Genomic DNA, 15927 nt, shown 5'->3' with positions numbered 1-15927 from the left:
CCGCTGGCAGCCCCATGAGCCCATGGCACCATCCTGGAGCCGCCCGCCTGCCTCTTTAGCACTCCACCCAGACCCCCAGCCAGGGCTGTGCGAAAGGACCCAAGTGACTCTGGACCTTGACTGAGTTGGATCCTTGGTGCAGCCCCCTTCATCCTTGTCACAAAGATTCTGAGGCCCTGCCGGCCCAGGGCACCTGGCCTTCATTCTGCTAAGCCCCATATCTGAATTTTCCCCAGGAAATCCACCATGGAGTTGGATGTACAACATGTTTTCCAGCCCAGGAAGGGGCCTCGGGGTTCTAAGGGCTATGAGGCTGGGACTCAGGGAGGCTGGAGCTCTAGGAATGTGGGTGCCAGTCCAGTACCTGCCACTCCAGGCTTCCTCTGTGAGGCTTCCAGAGGGAGCGTCCAGAAGAGCCCCCTGGGAGTCAGGCTGTCTGAGCACATGTGGGTGCGGGGGCGGCTCATCTGTGCCCGTGACTTCTATGTTTGCACAGGGGGAGGGGCTGGCCAGTGCCAGCTGAGAGCCTCAAAGGGTCGGCCAGCACCTCCGGCCTCTGAAGATAAGGCATTAACAGTCCTGTGGACTCGCCCTTCAGATCTGCTGACGCTTCCTTTCGGTCTAGGTGCTTGGGGTGAGGTGCCAAAGGTTCCCTATAAAGTACTGGGGCTCTGGCTTTGTTCACTCATCCTCCAGCTCCTGTCCTGTTCTGCCCAGAGGGATCTGCCTGTGACCACCATGGTGAAGCTTGTGCTGCCCAACCCGGGCCTGGAGGACCGAATCCCCTCCCTGGAGCAGCTGGAGGTCATGGAGAAGGAAGAGGCCGGCTCTCGGCCCAAGTGGGACAACAAGGCCCAGTACATGCTCACCTGCGTGGGCTTCTGCGTGGGCCTGGGCAACGTGTGGCGCTTCCCGTACTTGTGCCAGAGCCATGGCGGAGGTAGGTTGGGCAGGAGGGCAGGCTGGGGCTTGAGGGCAAACAACAGTGATATCCCCCAGGACCCCAGCAGCCCATTCACAGAGGGGAGAAGTTTGGAGGGCAAGGGGCTGCGAATAGGTCTAATCTGGGAGTGGGGACAGACAAGGGCCAGCTGCTCCTGTGGAGGGAGCCCCTTGTCTGAGCGGGGAAGGTGCTGGCCCGAGGGGCAGCAAGGCCAGCCCTCCTTTCTAACACCGTATGGGCAGTGAGCTAAGTTCTAAACCCACGGGTGGGCTCCACATTCCCTGAGAGACAAAGGAGGGAGGTGGGCCTGCAGTGGGTGATCCACAGAGAAACAGGCAGGTGGGTTCTTGGCAAGAGGTGGAAAGTCTGTATTCCCCATGTAATGCTGGCCTCAGCCCGTCCTGCGGCCTCCAGAGGCCTCCAGGGACCTTGTCTGTAGCCCAGGGGCGTCTCCTTCCCCTGGGCTGAGGCCACTCCCTCTCCCCCAGCTGCAGATACTCCCCTGGGGTTGCTGGGTCTCAGTCCCCAGGGTCTCGTCCTTCTACCCACCCTCCTGGCACCTGTAGGTTGCAGGGATGGAGGTCATACTTGTAGTCCCATCTGCCTCTATGTGTCTGTGGCTTCTGTCTCCCCTGGGCCCCCAGCCCTGGCAGGGATGGCAGCCAGGAGCTGCGCCTCGGGAAGGGGCACAGAGCCATGCTTGTCACCTGGGAGGAGGTCTGGGTAGGTGCTGCACTCACTGGAGTGACAGGCTGTGCAGAGCAGCTAGATGCTCAGAGGATGCTTCTGGTTCTGTGGGCGTCAGAATAGCCTCCTTTGAAAGAGCAAGGGCTCTCAGTGATGTGAGTTTGTTCATACTCTGAAGAACCTGCAGGCTGTCACCAGGCTTTGTGACAGAAAAGAAATCAGATGGGGTTGTTTCCAAGTCACCTGTGTGACCCGCCCCCCACTTCCGTGGCCAAAGACCGAAGCTTCCGAGTGTCTGGAGGGTCTGTCTTTTTGCCTCAGGTCCAGCTGTGCTTTCCAGATGGTCCTGTCCCAGTCACCACTATGCCAGTGGAGGGGTGAAGGGACCCCCCTGGGAGCCCGTGAGGTCACACAGCAGGAGGGTCAGTGACTCTCTCTGCAAGGTCCTGGTCACCTCCTGGACTCCCACCAGAGCTGCCCTGGGGCCAAGGTTCTGGCAACACCTGCAGCATTTACTAAGTTCCAAAGGGAAGGGGCTGAAGCCAGGTGGGGGCAGGGGTTTCTGGGATTGAGAAGGGTTCACCCCCCAGAAATGGGGGTTTGGGGGGTGAACCACACCCCCTGTGAGTCCAAGGGTCAGTGTGGGGACATTGCCTCCAGGCACAGTGGGTGAGAGGAAGATGTCCCCACCACCCCTGGGTCCTAAAAAGTGGACAGCGAAGCCAGGGGTCCCAGGTCTGTCAGCTCAGAGAAGCAAGGAGGGAGGTCCAACTGCCCGTCTCCCACCTCTTAGGACCCTTCTGGTGGCTCACCTGCTGCCCCTCCAGGCCACGCCCTGCCCCTCCTGTGTGTTCCCGCCCATCCGGAGGGCCTCTCACTGCTCCTCGGCTCTGGTCTGGAGCCGAGTACCTGGTCCTCCAAGCCCAGGAGACATTCACTGAGGACAGTGATAACCCTCAAGCCCAGGAAACAATTGTGGAGGACAGTGATAAGGTTCCCACCCCAGGAGAAAATTGCTGAAGACAATGACAAGGCGTGGCAGGTGACTCCTTCGGGCTGGCAATTCCCATGGCTGTGGCCCCAGCTCTAGGGGAGGGTGTGGTTTTGTAACTGGGAGAGACAATGACAGAGCTGAGGACTCCTGCGACCAGTCCTGTTTTGGTGAAAGCTTAGCTTGCCTTCAGTTATTTCCAGGAGTTTTGGGTAAATTGAAAAGGAAAACAAATCACCATTTACTTTGTTTAACTTTATATTATGAAAAAAATAGAATGCAGAAAAGTAGAGGAAATGACAGCGGAGACCTCTTCCCCACAACGTAGACGGGCGTCTGAAGCTCTTTGCTGAGTTTGGTGGGACGGCGGCGGGTGGGAGTGCACGGGCACATGCAAAGGCCCCGTGTACTGCGTGACGCGGAAACCACGAGGAGGCCTGCCTTCTAGATCTCTGATGGGGGCACGTCTGTGACCAGAGTAGCGGGTAACTGAGGCACCAGGTGGGCTGTGTCCTCTGCCTGTAGCACCTCAGCTGCCCTGCCTTTGTTGGGTTCCTTTTCTTGGTCTCGTGTGTCTGCCACCAGCAAGCAGCAAGATGTAGTAGCCTCTGCCAGAGTCCGTCTTGCCACCACACGGAGACACAACGGTCAGCCTGGACCATGTCTGGACTATGGGGGGCAGGGGTGGCTCTGGGCAAGGGCGAGCAGCTCTCCTCACTCAGCCTCGGGGAGCCACAAGAGGGGCTTGGGGACCCACAACTCGCATGCGGGCGCTGGGGCAGGGGGCTCGTGGGCCCTTTTCCTGAAGAGAGGTATTTCAAAAGTTTCGAAATTGTCCCTGAGTTGAGCTGACAGCAGTCTGTGTCCTGGCCCCACCACACTCTCCCTCGCACCCTCTGGGTCCCCAGTTCCCGCCTGTGACAGGGACAGGAACAGGAGTCTGACCCCAGGGCCGCACCAAAAGCTGGCTGTTTGTCCAGCTTTGAAAACCAAGAAGTGGGGCGTGTGGGCGGGAGGCTGAAGCCAAGAGGTGCCGTCAGAGTCAGGACCCACCCACCCCCCGGGGCCAGTGACGAACGGCTGCGTTCCATTGTCCACGCGAGTGCAATACCCACTCTGTCCCCAGTGATGTCACCCCGACTCACCCCATACACTTTCTTAGTGACAGAACACGTAGGAGAGATGGTGTGTGGGGCGGGGGGCCGTGGGGGCCCTGCCTTCCTCCACCGGTGCTGGCCCGGCACCCATCGAGTCAGCAAATATTCCTCTAGTTTCTGCTCTGTGCCACACACATTGCCTGCAGGAGAGAGAGATGTGGGGAAGGCTCAGACCTTGCCCTTGAAGACGGCCGCTGCCCCTCCCCAGCCCATGTCTCCCCACCTCTCCCCCACCTGTTTCCTACATCTTTCTCGTGCAAGACCTTTATACCTGGCCAGGGCCCACCGCATCTCTGCCTCCGTATGTGTGTCCATCGGTGTGCAAGGGCACCTGACCACGGGCACCTACAGACAGGACGCCTGTCAGGCGCATGTTACACCTGGGGGAGCTTGCAGGAGGGAGGGCTGCCAGGAGCACAGGCAGCAGAGGCTTCCTGGAGGAGTGGCTACCAAGTGGGGTTTTTAGCGGGAATAGGAGTTCCCTGGTGGAGACAGAGGGGCAGCAGGACCTGCGGGTAAAAGCGATGTCCTGAGGTTGGGACCCATCCCAAATGTCCAAGAACATTTGGGGACCACAGACTTGTTTTTTTTTCCTGCTAGTTTTGCCCGGAAGATTTTCACATCACGCTCCTGGGAGATGAGAGAGGCGACTCTTGTCGTATTTTAACTTTGTCCTCACCAGCAGCGTGACCCAGTGAGTCATCCCTGCCCACGAGCCTGCAGACCCCGCGGTACTCCAGACCTGGGGTAGCCCCCCACTCCCTTCCCATGGGAGCTCCAGCTAGGGGTCGTCACTGCTGTCTGCTTTTCATCTCATTGTCACGTCGAGCTGACTGTCACCTTTGAGTGAAGTTTCTGTGTGCCGTCCGTGCCTACCTGGTTGGATTTTGAGCCCCAGAAGGGCCTCACCATGCATGGTCCGTGGACTCCCTGTGTTCTGTTCAACACGTGGGTACCTTTGTCAGTTCCCCAGGAGCTGCCGTGCGCTCACCCTCTTGGACAAGCACAGTCCTGGGGGAACAGCAGGCAAGTTGGCTGCTCTCATGAGGGGACATGAAGCGTCCCCCATAAAGCAGTCCCAGTGGCCATCTTGAGTGGCGTGCTGTTGATGCTGGTATCCTAAGTTTGTATTCGTGAGCAAGTTCCGCAGGAACTTTCTACCAGAGCCTGTGTCTCCAGAGGGGCCTTTTGTCGTCTGGCGTGCGCTACCTGACACACTGCTGCCTGTTTCTGACTAGGAGCGTTCATGATCCCGTTCCTCATCTTGCTGATTGTGGAGGGCGTCCCTTTGCTGCACCTAGAGTTCGCCATCGGGCAGCGACTGCGCAAGGGCAGCGTGGGCATCTGGAGCTCCATCCACCCAGCCCTGAAAGGTGTAGGTGCGTGTCGGGCCATGACTGTGGCACCCCTGCTCGAGTCCAGTGTGGGCAGCAAGCGCGCTCCTTCCTTCTCTCCTTTTGCCTCTGTTTCCCGAGGGCTCGCTGCCCCCAGCCGTCTGCAAGCCCTCCCTTGGCATCTCACAGAAGTCAGTGGCAAGGTCCAGGATGGGGCCACTCCCGGTCGACAGAGACCAGCAGGGCAGCAGAGGCTATTCTGAGTCCCTGAGTGCCCGGACCTGGGAGTACGTAGATGTGGAGACAGCTGAGTCCCCCATTGCCTCCCACAGCAGAGCTCAACAAGCGCCTCAGGGACCACCCTCCTGTTCTCTGGAACGCTGAGTCTACTCACACTCAGTCCTCAAGGGGGGTCCCCCAGCACTGCCCCCTCCTGCTCCCAGTGTCCCATTCACCCAGGGGTGCCTCCACCCGCAGCGCCTCCCAGAGGTGCCCCCAGCAGTGTCCATTGCTCTCCAGGGATTGCATCCATGCTTGTGTCCTTCATGGTGGGCCTCTACTACAACACCATCATCGCCTGGGTCATGTGGTACTTCTTCAACTCCTTCCAGGAGCCCCTGCCTTGGAGCTCGTGCCCACTCAACGACAATCGGACAGGTGAGCCCGGGCAGGGCAGGGCTGGAGGGCAGGGGCCAGGACGGCTGGCTGTTTGAGAGCCATGGGCACCTTTGAACGTGCAGAATCCATAAGTAGTCACCTTCTGATTTCCCCAAGTTCAACTGGCTGTGGGCCAGGTTTGTCAAAAATCAGAGCACATCTACCATAACAGAATTTTAAAAAATCACTCCGCCAGAGAAAAACCCTTTAGAAAGGTGCTTCCACCTCAAGAGGACTGGTGAGTGGTGCCAGCGAAGGTCGGAATGAAGGGAAGGTGGGAGGATGCCACGGGGCGTCATAGAGACCCACTGCTCCCTGACATCACACCGAGTGGTGGCCTGACCCTCCACTGTCCCTTCCCACTGCATTCCCCAGGGCCTTCCTCTCTGCAGTCTCATGCCCCTCACTCACCACCCGGTCTTTCTGGGCCCCTTCCAGAGAGGGAGAGTGGGGAACAGACCCTCTGCCTGGAACCTGCAGGGTCATGGGCCGTGTGCTCAGCTTGGCAGCTTGCACACATCTGCATCAGGATGCAGACACGAATCCAATAGGCAGGGAGTGGCCAATGTACAGCTGTGTGTGCGCATGCATGTCCGATGTGCTCACACTTCTATGTGCACAAATATATGCACAAGTGTACATGTTTGCATCCAGGGATGCCCACGTGTGCATATGTGTCTTGTGAGTGTGCACACATGTGTGCACACGCAAACACATGTAGGTGTGCTCGTGTGTGCACACACATTGGGAGTGCACTTGCCTCTCTATGCATGCTACCTCCCTGGCGTTGGTCTGTTGGGAGCACAGCCTGGTTTCTGGTGACACTGCCCTGCTCCTCGCTGCCCCCCCTCGCTTCCCTTTCTATGACCCATGCTGATGGGTGTGAGTGCCCCCTGCAGACTATGTGGAGGAGTGCACCCGCAGCTCAGCTGTGGACTACTACTGGTACCGGGAGACGCTCAACATCTCTACCTCCATCAGTGACTCTGGCTCTGTGCAGTGGTGGATCCTGCTCTGCCTGACCTGTGCCTGGAGTGTCCTCTACGTGTGCACCATCCGTGGCATCGAGACCACCGGCAAGGTGTGGGCTGGGCTTCAGGAGCTCACTCACAGGGGCAAGCAGGAGGGGGCTGCCCCTTCGCCAGCTCTGTGGGTCACTGCCCCATGTCTGTTGTTTTGGGAGGAGATGTGGTGCTGGCCTGGATGGTTCTCAAACCTGTGCTTAAAAAGCAGCAGCAAGAGTGACCCACAGTATCTCTCTGACCCGGAGGGAGTGGAATAGTCCTCAATACAAACAGAATAGGAGATGTCTCCTCTCCCTGCCCTGGGAGCGGGGGCAGTGGGGTACCCAGGGGAGTGGAGCTGGGGTCCCGCATGACCTTTTTCCTCTTTGTGAGCACTGCGTCCCCCTTCATCCCATTTCTGCCCTTCCCCAGGCTGTGTACATCACCTCGACGCTGCCCTATGTCGTCCTGACCATCTTCCTCATTCGGGGCCTTACACTGAAGGGAGCCACCAATGGTATTGTCTTCCTCTTCACGCCCAATGTGAGTGTCCTGCTGTCCACCCCAGGCCTCCAGCTCCTATGGCAGAGGCCACCCTGGGGGACAGGCCTGCCCACCTTATACCAGCCCTGGCCAGTCCCAAGCCCCTTTGATATGTGTGGGCTGGACCTGTGAGGGGGGGCTGCCTGAGAGCTCGAGTGGGGCTCTGTGTGGATTGAGGGCAGCCGTCTCCAAGTCATCGGCCAGCACCTGCCCAGCGGCCTCGGCTGTTGCCGGCCTCCAGGCTCACACCGCTCCCTCGGGCCACTATTCCCTTGGTTTCCTGTGATTCTTCATCCTTGGGGTGCCTGGCTGAGGGTCTCTACTTGGTTACAGATCACGGAGTTGGCCAACCCGGTGACTTGGCTGGATGCAGGGGCCCAGGTCTTCTACTCCTTCTCTTTGGCCTTCGGGGGCCTCATGTCCTTCTCCAGCTACAACTCTGTCCAGTGAGTGACCAGTGGTCTGGGCTTGTTGGCGCCCCCAGCAAATCATGGGATCCATGGGACTTCGTGCTGGGGAGGCAGGCTGAGGCTCTGGGAGATTTTCAAACACTAGGTGCCTCAAGTGAGGCCTGTTTATGACTGTCCTCTCCATGTGCCTTGGTCCTGAGAATGAGGAGCCCCAGTATGCTCTCGTCCATCCCCTCACCCACTCTCTGGTGGCCCCTCAGCATCCAGGACACCAGATGCCTGGCCACCACAACCCTCCCCAGACCAACATTCATGCAGAAAGGGTCCCTAGGGATCTTCAGAGGAATGCGGTTGTTATCAGTTCATCTCCACAAGCACCAGTGGAAGACCTACTGTGTGCCCTGCCTGATGCATGAATTTCTGTCCTGCTAGGACCCGTTGCTGTGGTCTGGCAGAGAGACAAATGGAATGAGCAGGAAGAGGGGTCCCTGGAGGGGCATGGGGCCAGGCTGGCGTCCTTGATTGGGGTGGGCTCACAGGCAAAAGGTGTGATGTGAACAAAGACTCAGGGAGTGGGTGAGTGGGATGCCTGCTGGCTGCTGGCCATGGGGGGATGCTCTGAGAGGGTGGGGGCCAGGCAGGGTGGTGGTGGGGCCTGATTTCTCCACCTCCGTGCTGACCCTTGTTATTATCTGGACTTTTAATTCTGGCCATCCTGGTGGGTGGGATGTGGTGTCTCACTGTATTTTGATTTGTGTTTCCCCAAGAGCTGGGGGACTAGGCTTCTGTTGGAAGCATCTGGAAGGATGGTATTAGCATCAGCAGTGGAGCCAGTGGGAGAGCTGCTGGGTCTGGTTGGGGAGGTCAGGAGTTGTGGTCTGGAAACACTGAGCTGATGATGGGGAACCCTCAGCTGGGTGGAGACGGGACCTGGAGAACCAGGGGAGGGCAGATGGGGGTTCGGTGGGGTAGGGGACACAGGAGGGAGGAAGGGAGGGGCGTGGCAGGGTAGGTGTAGAAGGTATGGCCTGGGCTACCTCTGCGGGGCCTGCGGGGTGTGGGCAGTGAGGCTGAGTGCTTATCGAGTGCTTGCCTCCTGGGCCCGAAGCAGCAGCTGGCTGAGCTGGAATTGTCACACAAGGTTCTCCTGTCCCAGGTTTGGGGGTTGAAGGCTGCTCTAGAGGTCCCCACAGCTTTCAGGGGTCTCCAGGCCACCAAATTGCAGTGCAGGTGGCATTGTGAAGTGGTAAGAAGAGCAGGAATGACGGACCACTGGCTGCCGGTGCAGGGCTTGGGCATGGCCTTCTGGTCACCTCTTGCTGGGTGTACTTGGGGAAGGACAGGTGGGTGGGCTGTGTCCCCTCTTCCACTGTACCCCAGCAGTTGAGGCTCAGGGCCAGCTCCTTGCCTGTGCTGATGTGGCCGGGTAGGTGGACATGGCATCCCCAGCCTGCAGTGACTACCGCTCTCTTCTGCAGCAACAACTGTGAGATGGACTCAGTGATCGTGTCCATCATCAACGGCTTCACATCTGTGTACGCAGCCACCGTGGTCTACTCCATCATTGGCTTCCGCGCCACAGAGCGTTTTGACGACTGCTTCAGCGAGTGAGTGTCCACCTCTAGGGAGCCCGCCAGGCCTGTACTGCCCAGGGCTGGTATCAACCCCACTCTCTTTCCAGTAACATCCTGACGCTCATCAACGGGTTCGACCTGCCCGAAGGCAATGTCACCCAGGAGAACTTCGAGGAAATGCAGCGGTGGTGCAATGCCACTGACCCAGTGGCCTTTGCCCAGCTGAAGTTCCAGACCTGCGACATGAACTCTTTCCTGTCAGAGGTGAGACTCTTTGGAGTGACTCAAGGGAAGGGAGGAGAAGACACCCTTGGGGGACACTGAACTCCCAGAGGCCCAGTTCCCACGAGCCTGTCTCCGTCCTCACATGCCTGCCTGCCTCTGACCTTCCTGCCCTGCCTTGGGGCCTGCACCCCGAGAGCCCATCTGTCACAGGCTGCCCTGCGGCCAGCTCTAACTGGCTCTAATGAACCAATGGGCCACATGACCGGGGCAGCTGTGTAGGGGATTCACATAGACCCTGTTGATGTCCTTCAGAACTCTGAATAGATGATAGTCCCCACAGCTGCCACATGTCTGTGTGGGCAGCTCAAGGCCCTGACTGCTGCTGGACATTATGATCCCTGTCCTGTTCATAAAACATAGTTCAGCTTTGGAAAACAATTGGGCCAAAGAGATAAAGACTGGTTATTTCACAGGATAGCTCAAATGAGCCCAATACCATCATAGTGTGGGTGTGGCATCTGGAGAGCTGGCCAGGGGTTGACAGGGAAGGAGAGAAACGTGACTGAGGCCAGGGGGACACGAGGAGTATGTGCCATGCGTGTGTGACCCGTCTGCTTGTCCACGCAGGGTGTGGAGGGCACGGGGCTGGCGTTCATTGTCTTCACAGAAGCCATCACCAAGATGCCGGTGTCCCCACTGTGGTCTGTGCTCTTCTTCATCATGCTCTTCTGCCTGGGCCTGTCCTCCATGTTTGGGAACGTGGAAGGTGTGATGGTGCCCTTGCAGGACCTCAGAGTCATCCCTGAAAAGTGGCCCAAGGAGGTGCTTACAGGTACTCAGGCCAGGGCTGGGCAGGCAGGCAGCAAGGACAGGCCTCAGGAACCATGGCCGAGGGGCAGGTGGGGAGGTCTGTCTGCAGCGGCCTTTCTCTGTCCCCAGGCCTCATCTGCTTGGGGTCGTATTTGATTGCGATCATCTTCACACTGAACTCCGGCCAGTACTGGCTCTCCCTGATGGATAGCTACGCCGGCTCCATCCCCCTGCTCATCATCGCCTTCTGCGAGATGTTCTCTGTGGTCTACGTGTACGGCGTGGACAGGTAGGAGGGAGGCTGAGGCATGTGGCTGTCTCCAACAATCTTAGGAAACTCCCGCCCTGGGGTAAGTTGTCCCCGGTCCAGACTTGGTAGAAGACAAGTGCATAGGACACAGGCCTGAGGGACCATGTGGTGTGGGCACCAGTCTGGTACCTGGATGGGTGAGGGCGGAAAAGAGATGGATCCCAGAGGATGTCCATCCAGAGCAGTCGAAGCTGCATCCCCTCCTGCTTCCAGATGCTTCCAGACCCAGCACTGAAAGCTAAGCACAGACCGTAGGGCACCACATAATCACAAATAAAAGTACAGGCACCTCTGATCTGACCAGATGATTTAAAAACATTTGTAACCAAAGTGTCATAAACAAAGTCAAAAGACACATGATTAGCTAGAGAAACAGTTGCATGGCACGGAGGCGAAGCACTGGTACACCAGAAGCCCTCGGCAGATGAGATGTGACCAGAGGGACCAGAAAACTCAGAAGGGTGGTCTGTGTCCTGTGGGGCCCAGAAGCAGCCTCCAGGGGCTGGGGAGCAGGCAGGGGACTTGAGAGTGGGGGAGTGACAGGATAGGGACATTAGCTGTGGGTAAGGGGGCCTCCCTGCGGGACCAGGGGGAAGGAGCTGGGTGTTTTATGTTAACTGGGGGTCCATGGCTAGGGAAGCCACTCTGGTGGGCATGCTCTGGGCCTCTTTATGGGGAGAGAGAGCGATGCAGGCAGACAGAGACTCAGACAGAGAAAGGGGCAGGATGGCCCTTTCGGCCATCCCCTTGGTGAAGTACTCAGGGCGTCACACCATCATCATGGAGAAGGAAATCCAGAAAATGACACCAGGTCTCTGACAGAAGCTGGTCTCACAACTTTAGAAGTAACTGTCGGCATCTACTCACGTGACATGCATGAGCCACTGGGCCGGCAGTGGGGAGGGACGAATCTCACTGTGCAAGTCCTGTTCTGGATCACCAAGACACGCGTGTGTAAGGGCACACGAACAGGAGGCCAATCCGAGCCACAGTGCACACAGCTGGGGTGGCCGCCTCCAAGCGACTGAGGAGTATGTGGGTGGACTCACTCACTTCTCCCCCAGCACATGCTGGGGAAGAAGGCTTAGGTGTAAATGCCTGCTGCTGGGTGTGAGGCAGGTGTTAAGGTCCTAATGAGTGTGCGTCCACCTGTAAATGGCCCAAAGACAGTTTGAAGCCAGACACTTGCTGCTGGGGGTCCTATGTAACACTGCCTTAAGGAGGCCATTGAGCAGGAGGTGGAGAGCCAGGAGTAGCACCAAGCGCAAGAGACTTGCCACCAAGTTCCCAGGCCCTGCTGGATACAAGGCTTAGGCATCTCTGTTTTTCTGGAAGTGCCCTACATATCATCGGTAGGCCTGGACTGTTCACATTTACATCCGGCCCACTCTGTTCTAATTTCTACAATAATAAATTCATTTATGTAGAACAGAGTTCAGCATAGGATGGGCAGGAGATAGTGGGGCCTTCAAGGTCAGGGTCATTGCCCTACTAAGCAGACTGAGGTTTCCTTTCTGCATTCCCCCAGAGGCATTGACTCCTGTTTGCATAAATCATTGCCTGAGGCATGTTCACAGGTTGGAGCACCAGGCTGTGGTTTGCTCTGTCTCCAGAGGCCTCCAGAGAGGCCCCCACTGTGCCCAGAGGCTTCCCGAGGGAAGCGAGTCTTTGTCTGGCAGGAAGGCCACCACTGTGATGGGGGCAAGGCCAGAGGCAGCACTTCAGGGTGGCAGCCATGTGTCCAGGGTGGAAAGGCTGGCCCATCCTGTGCTTTGCTGGGATTAAAGGCTTCTGATATCAACCAGTTGATGGCTCCCTATTGGCTTCTGCTCCAGGTTTAACAAGGACATTGAATTTATGATCGGCCACAAGCCCAACATCTTCTGGCAAATCACATGGAGAGTGGTCAGCCCACTGCTCATGCTGACCATCTTCTTGTTCTTCTTCGTGGTCAAGGTCAATGAGGAGCTGATGTACACCGTCTGGAACCCTTCCTATGTGAGCATAAAGGGGCCACTGGGTTGGGGGTGGGGGTCATGTTCCCTGTTAGGAGGCATATGGGGATGGCGGAGGTGGGGACTACCTGAGGGGCTGGAGGAGGTGGGGAAGGTGGGAGGGGCATAAGAAATAGGGACCCATGGAGGGCAGAGGAGGTAGGGGAATGGAGGGGATCATATTTCTCTTGAGGAGGTATGTAGGGGTGGAGGAGCCTTGGGTCTCCCTCTCCTCCTCCACAGGGGCAAGGATGTGAAAATCTTGGGGAGAAGTGGGCACTGTGCCCCCAAAGGAGACCCCACTGGCTGTCTTTGTGTCTGCTGAACCTGTGGTTGCTCTCTCCCTAGGAGGAATTCCCCAAGTCCCAGCAGGTCTCATACCCAGACTGGGTGTATGCTGTGGTGCTCCTCATTGCTGGTGTGCCCAGCCTTACTATCCCCTGCTTTGCCATCTACAAGCTCATCAGGAACTACTGCCAGAGGGGAGAAAACCAGCAGCTGATCAGCACCCAGTCCACAGCCTCTATGAATGGAGACCTGAAGTCCTGAACACCATGTCCATGGCTGCACATGTGCACGTTCATACACATGTGTGAGCATGTGAGTGTGCACATGGGTGAGAGAGTGTGTACACACACAGGTGTGCACATGTGTATGCACATATACATGTGTATGCGTATAAGTTATATGTGCACACATGAGCATGCATACGGGTGCCTTTATGCGCTGGTCTATATAATTTGCACGCACATACATGTTAGCACACATGCATACACATATGTGCACACAGGCATTTGTGTGCGCGCACATGGTTGTATGGGATGTGGGTGGGCGTGCACAAGAATTTGTGTGCTTATACCCATGTGAGTTTATGCACACACGTGTGCACAAGAACGTGCAAGCTGTGTATTTATAAACGTGCATATGTGACATGTGATGCACTGCATACACATGTATATGCATGCACACACATGTTCATGTCTAAGTGTGGGTGTGTATTTGTCTGTAATTTATATAGACATGTGCATGCAGCTATGTGTATACATGTGCAGACATGTTCCCATACAGCCAGGTGGGGCCTGGCTGCCCTATTGGTTCCCTGTGTCACAGATGTGGTGGGGCCTATATTCACGTGCTGCCCCGCCTTCCAAAGGAAAGTCAAAAGTGACAGCAGGGAGGCCATACCTGCTGTGCTCATCCTGTAGGAGGCAACAACTCTCCTTAGAACGGTCTTTCTGCCCCCCATTTCCCTTGCTGTTGACCCCTTGACCTTGGAGTTCTTGCAGTAATGTAATTTTACCCCATGATGAAGAGCTCTATTTGGAAGAGGCCATGGGCACTTAGGCCGGGGAGACCTGCCTGTCTACCAGCCAGCAAAGAGTTCCTGAGTCTTGGCAGTGTTCCAGCTTAATGAATGCTAACCCATTTAATCATTGCTCTGGCTGCTACAAATAGATGACAGTTAAATAAAACTCATCTTGGCATAATTTAAGGCAGAAACACCCTTTGAGTGTGTGTGTTTTTAAGAGAACATTAACCATGTGAATTTTTAGCCTGGTGTTGGAAAGGATGGGTTGTAGGGTAACTCGGCCTTGGTCACTGACATTGAGGACAGTCCATAGGTCTTGAGCAATGTCGGGACCGTGAAGACCCCGCAAGACTATCCCCTTGGTGCCATTCAGTGAAGATTGGTGTTATCTCTTCCCCCATCAGGGAAAGGCCTATTTCCTAGGATGCAACATCCAACCTCAGCCAAAGTTACTTGGCACTTGGGGTATTTATTTCAATGAACTGGCCACTTCTACTTTCCATGGAAACATCTGGAAGTTTAAGTTAAGCTGGACTTTCTGAGAATTCTCTAGGCAGGAGTGGGAGAGCTGAGTGGAGGGTAGGTCCCAGCACCACGTTCAGTCTGTCCACTTGGAGACACCCCAAAGCACCCTCCCCTCCCTTCCCAGCGCCTCCTGTCCAATAGGGACCACACATTTCAGCCCTGAAGCCTAGCTGAGAACCTCCAAACACATCCAAGTGCCTGGAGTCCTCTTACATGGCCAGTCACCTGAATGTCGTGATCTACAGAAACCTCTGGAGGTAAAGTGGGAAATCAGCCCACACCCTCCACCCGAGGCCATGACGCCATGTCCCTGCCCAGGAAGCCCACAGACCTCACACCATTCTGGTCTCCACTCCCAGGTGCCAATGACTTCCATGGGACCTCACCTCCTTCTATCCACAGAGCCTTCTGACCCTTGATTGGGAAAATGCTCATCAGTATCCTGTGGATGCGCTGCCTCACCCAGAAGTATAGGACAGGAGAGATGGGGTGGGGCTGATCCCATCGGTCCCTGTCACGTGAGGAGTGCCTCATTTTGCAGACTTACTACCTTTGTAAATTTTTAGACATGCAGTTTTTATGAGCAGAAAGCGTACCTGTCTAAATAAATCACTGTATTTCCTATTCTCAGCCTAAATGTTGTCCAAATGCAGAGGAACGAGCAGAGGAAACAGTTGAGCCCTCTAGAAGGGATGCTGCAGGGCTGTGGTCCTGGGTTCTAGGATTTCCTCTGAAGAAGCCACAATGCAGTGTCCACGGGGCCCAAGGCGTGGTGGGTGGACCTGGCCACTGTCTGAGGTGCCTTGTGTTGCTGGGGGTGAGCCTTAGCCTCGGGACGTGGGAGTCGCTGGCCAGGTCGCTGTGTTGGGGGCCAGGGAGAGGGAGTAAGGAGAATGGTGGGAAAAGCCCAGGCAGACGCTTCAGGCTGGCCGTCACCACCCCAGTCTCCTTTCCCCTCCTCTTCCCTCCCTCCTCCTCCTTTTCATCTTCTTTGATTCTCCTCTTTGTCTGTTTTCCCTCTCACCCCAAAAAGAATCTTTTAAAACTGGGTCCATGGGGCCCACACTTCCAGGGCCCGCATATTTGGGAACATAGCCAGATGTTTGAGCCACACCACGTCCTGAGCAAGTGAGAATTGTGAACCTGGGGCTCTGGCCTGTCCCAGTGGAAGAATCTGCAGGGGCGGGGGTCTCCCTGTCCAAGGAGCCCCCAGTGAGAGTGCCTGGGCTGAACTACCCCATGTGAGCAGCTCGCCTCTCCCTCAAGGGGTGGAGTGACTTGTCCCCCAACTTCTCAGGTCCCCACCATGTGCAGTGGGTGTCCCCTGTCTTGCCTGCTGCCTGAGGGCAGCAGTGGGTGCTTAGGGTGTGGGGGAAGCTGCAGCATCAAGTGGAGGAACCCCCCCCCCCGCCCCATTCCCATACAACGTCAAAGGTCACCACTGCGTGATTCCA

General features: G+C 56.7%; 1 protein-coding gene across 1 annotated transcript; it reads left to right on the top strand.

Annotated features, from left to right (window-relative positions):
* The first annotated feature begins 599 nt into the window (after positions 1–599).
* SLC6A19 (solute carrier family 6 member 19) lies at positions 600–15082 on the top strand. The gene is made up of 12 exons (XM_053657175.1): positions 600–940; positions 5017–5157; positions 5632–5769; positions 6669–6850; positions 7206–7316; positions 7650–7762; positions 9205–9333; positions 9408–9564; positions 10153–10357; positions 10465–10624; positions 12481–12643; positions 12988–15082. Exons 1-12 carry the CDS (start codon positions 739–741, stop codon positions 13186–13188), a joined length of 1902 nt encoding a protein of 633 aa, XP_053513150.1. The 5' UTR covers positions 600–738; the 3' UTR covers positions 13189–15082.
* Positions 15083–15927: the final 845 nt, after the last annotated feature.

Source organism: Artibeus jamaicensis, unplaced genomic scaffold (assembly GCF_021234435.1).
Source record: "Artibeus jamaicensis isolate MK-2021 breed Jamaican fruit bat unplaced genomic scaffold, CSHL_Jam_final scaffold_369, whole genome shotgun sequence".
NCBI lineage: Eukaryota > Metazoa > Chordata > Mammalia > Chiroptera > Phyllostomidae > Artibeus > Artibeus jamaicensis.
The sequence above is the reverse complement of the archived record's forward strand: the minus strand, read 5'-3'. Positions and strand labels throughout refer to the sequence as shown.

What these genes read in the sequence shown, in the direction of transcription:
- SLC6A19 (XM_053657175.1), top strand. Translation starts at nt 739, where the DNA reads ATGGTGAAGCTTGTGCTGCCCAACCCGGGCCTGGAGGACCGAATCCCC. An exon ending in GTGCCAGAGCCATGGCGGAG is followed by an intron (nt 941 to 5,016) that starts GTAGGTTGGGCA and finishes GTTTCTGACTAG; the next exon opens with GAGCGTTCATGATCCCGTTC. An exon ending in TTTGACGACTGCTTCAGCGA is followed by an intron (nt 9,334 to 9,407) that starts GTGAGTGTCCAC and finishes CTCTCTTTCCAG; the next exon opens with TAACATCCTGACGCTCATCA.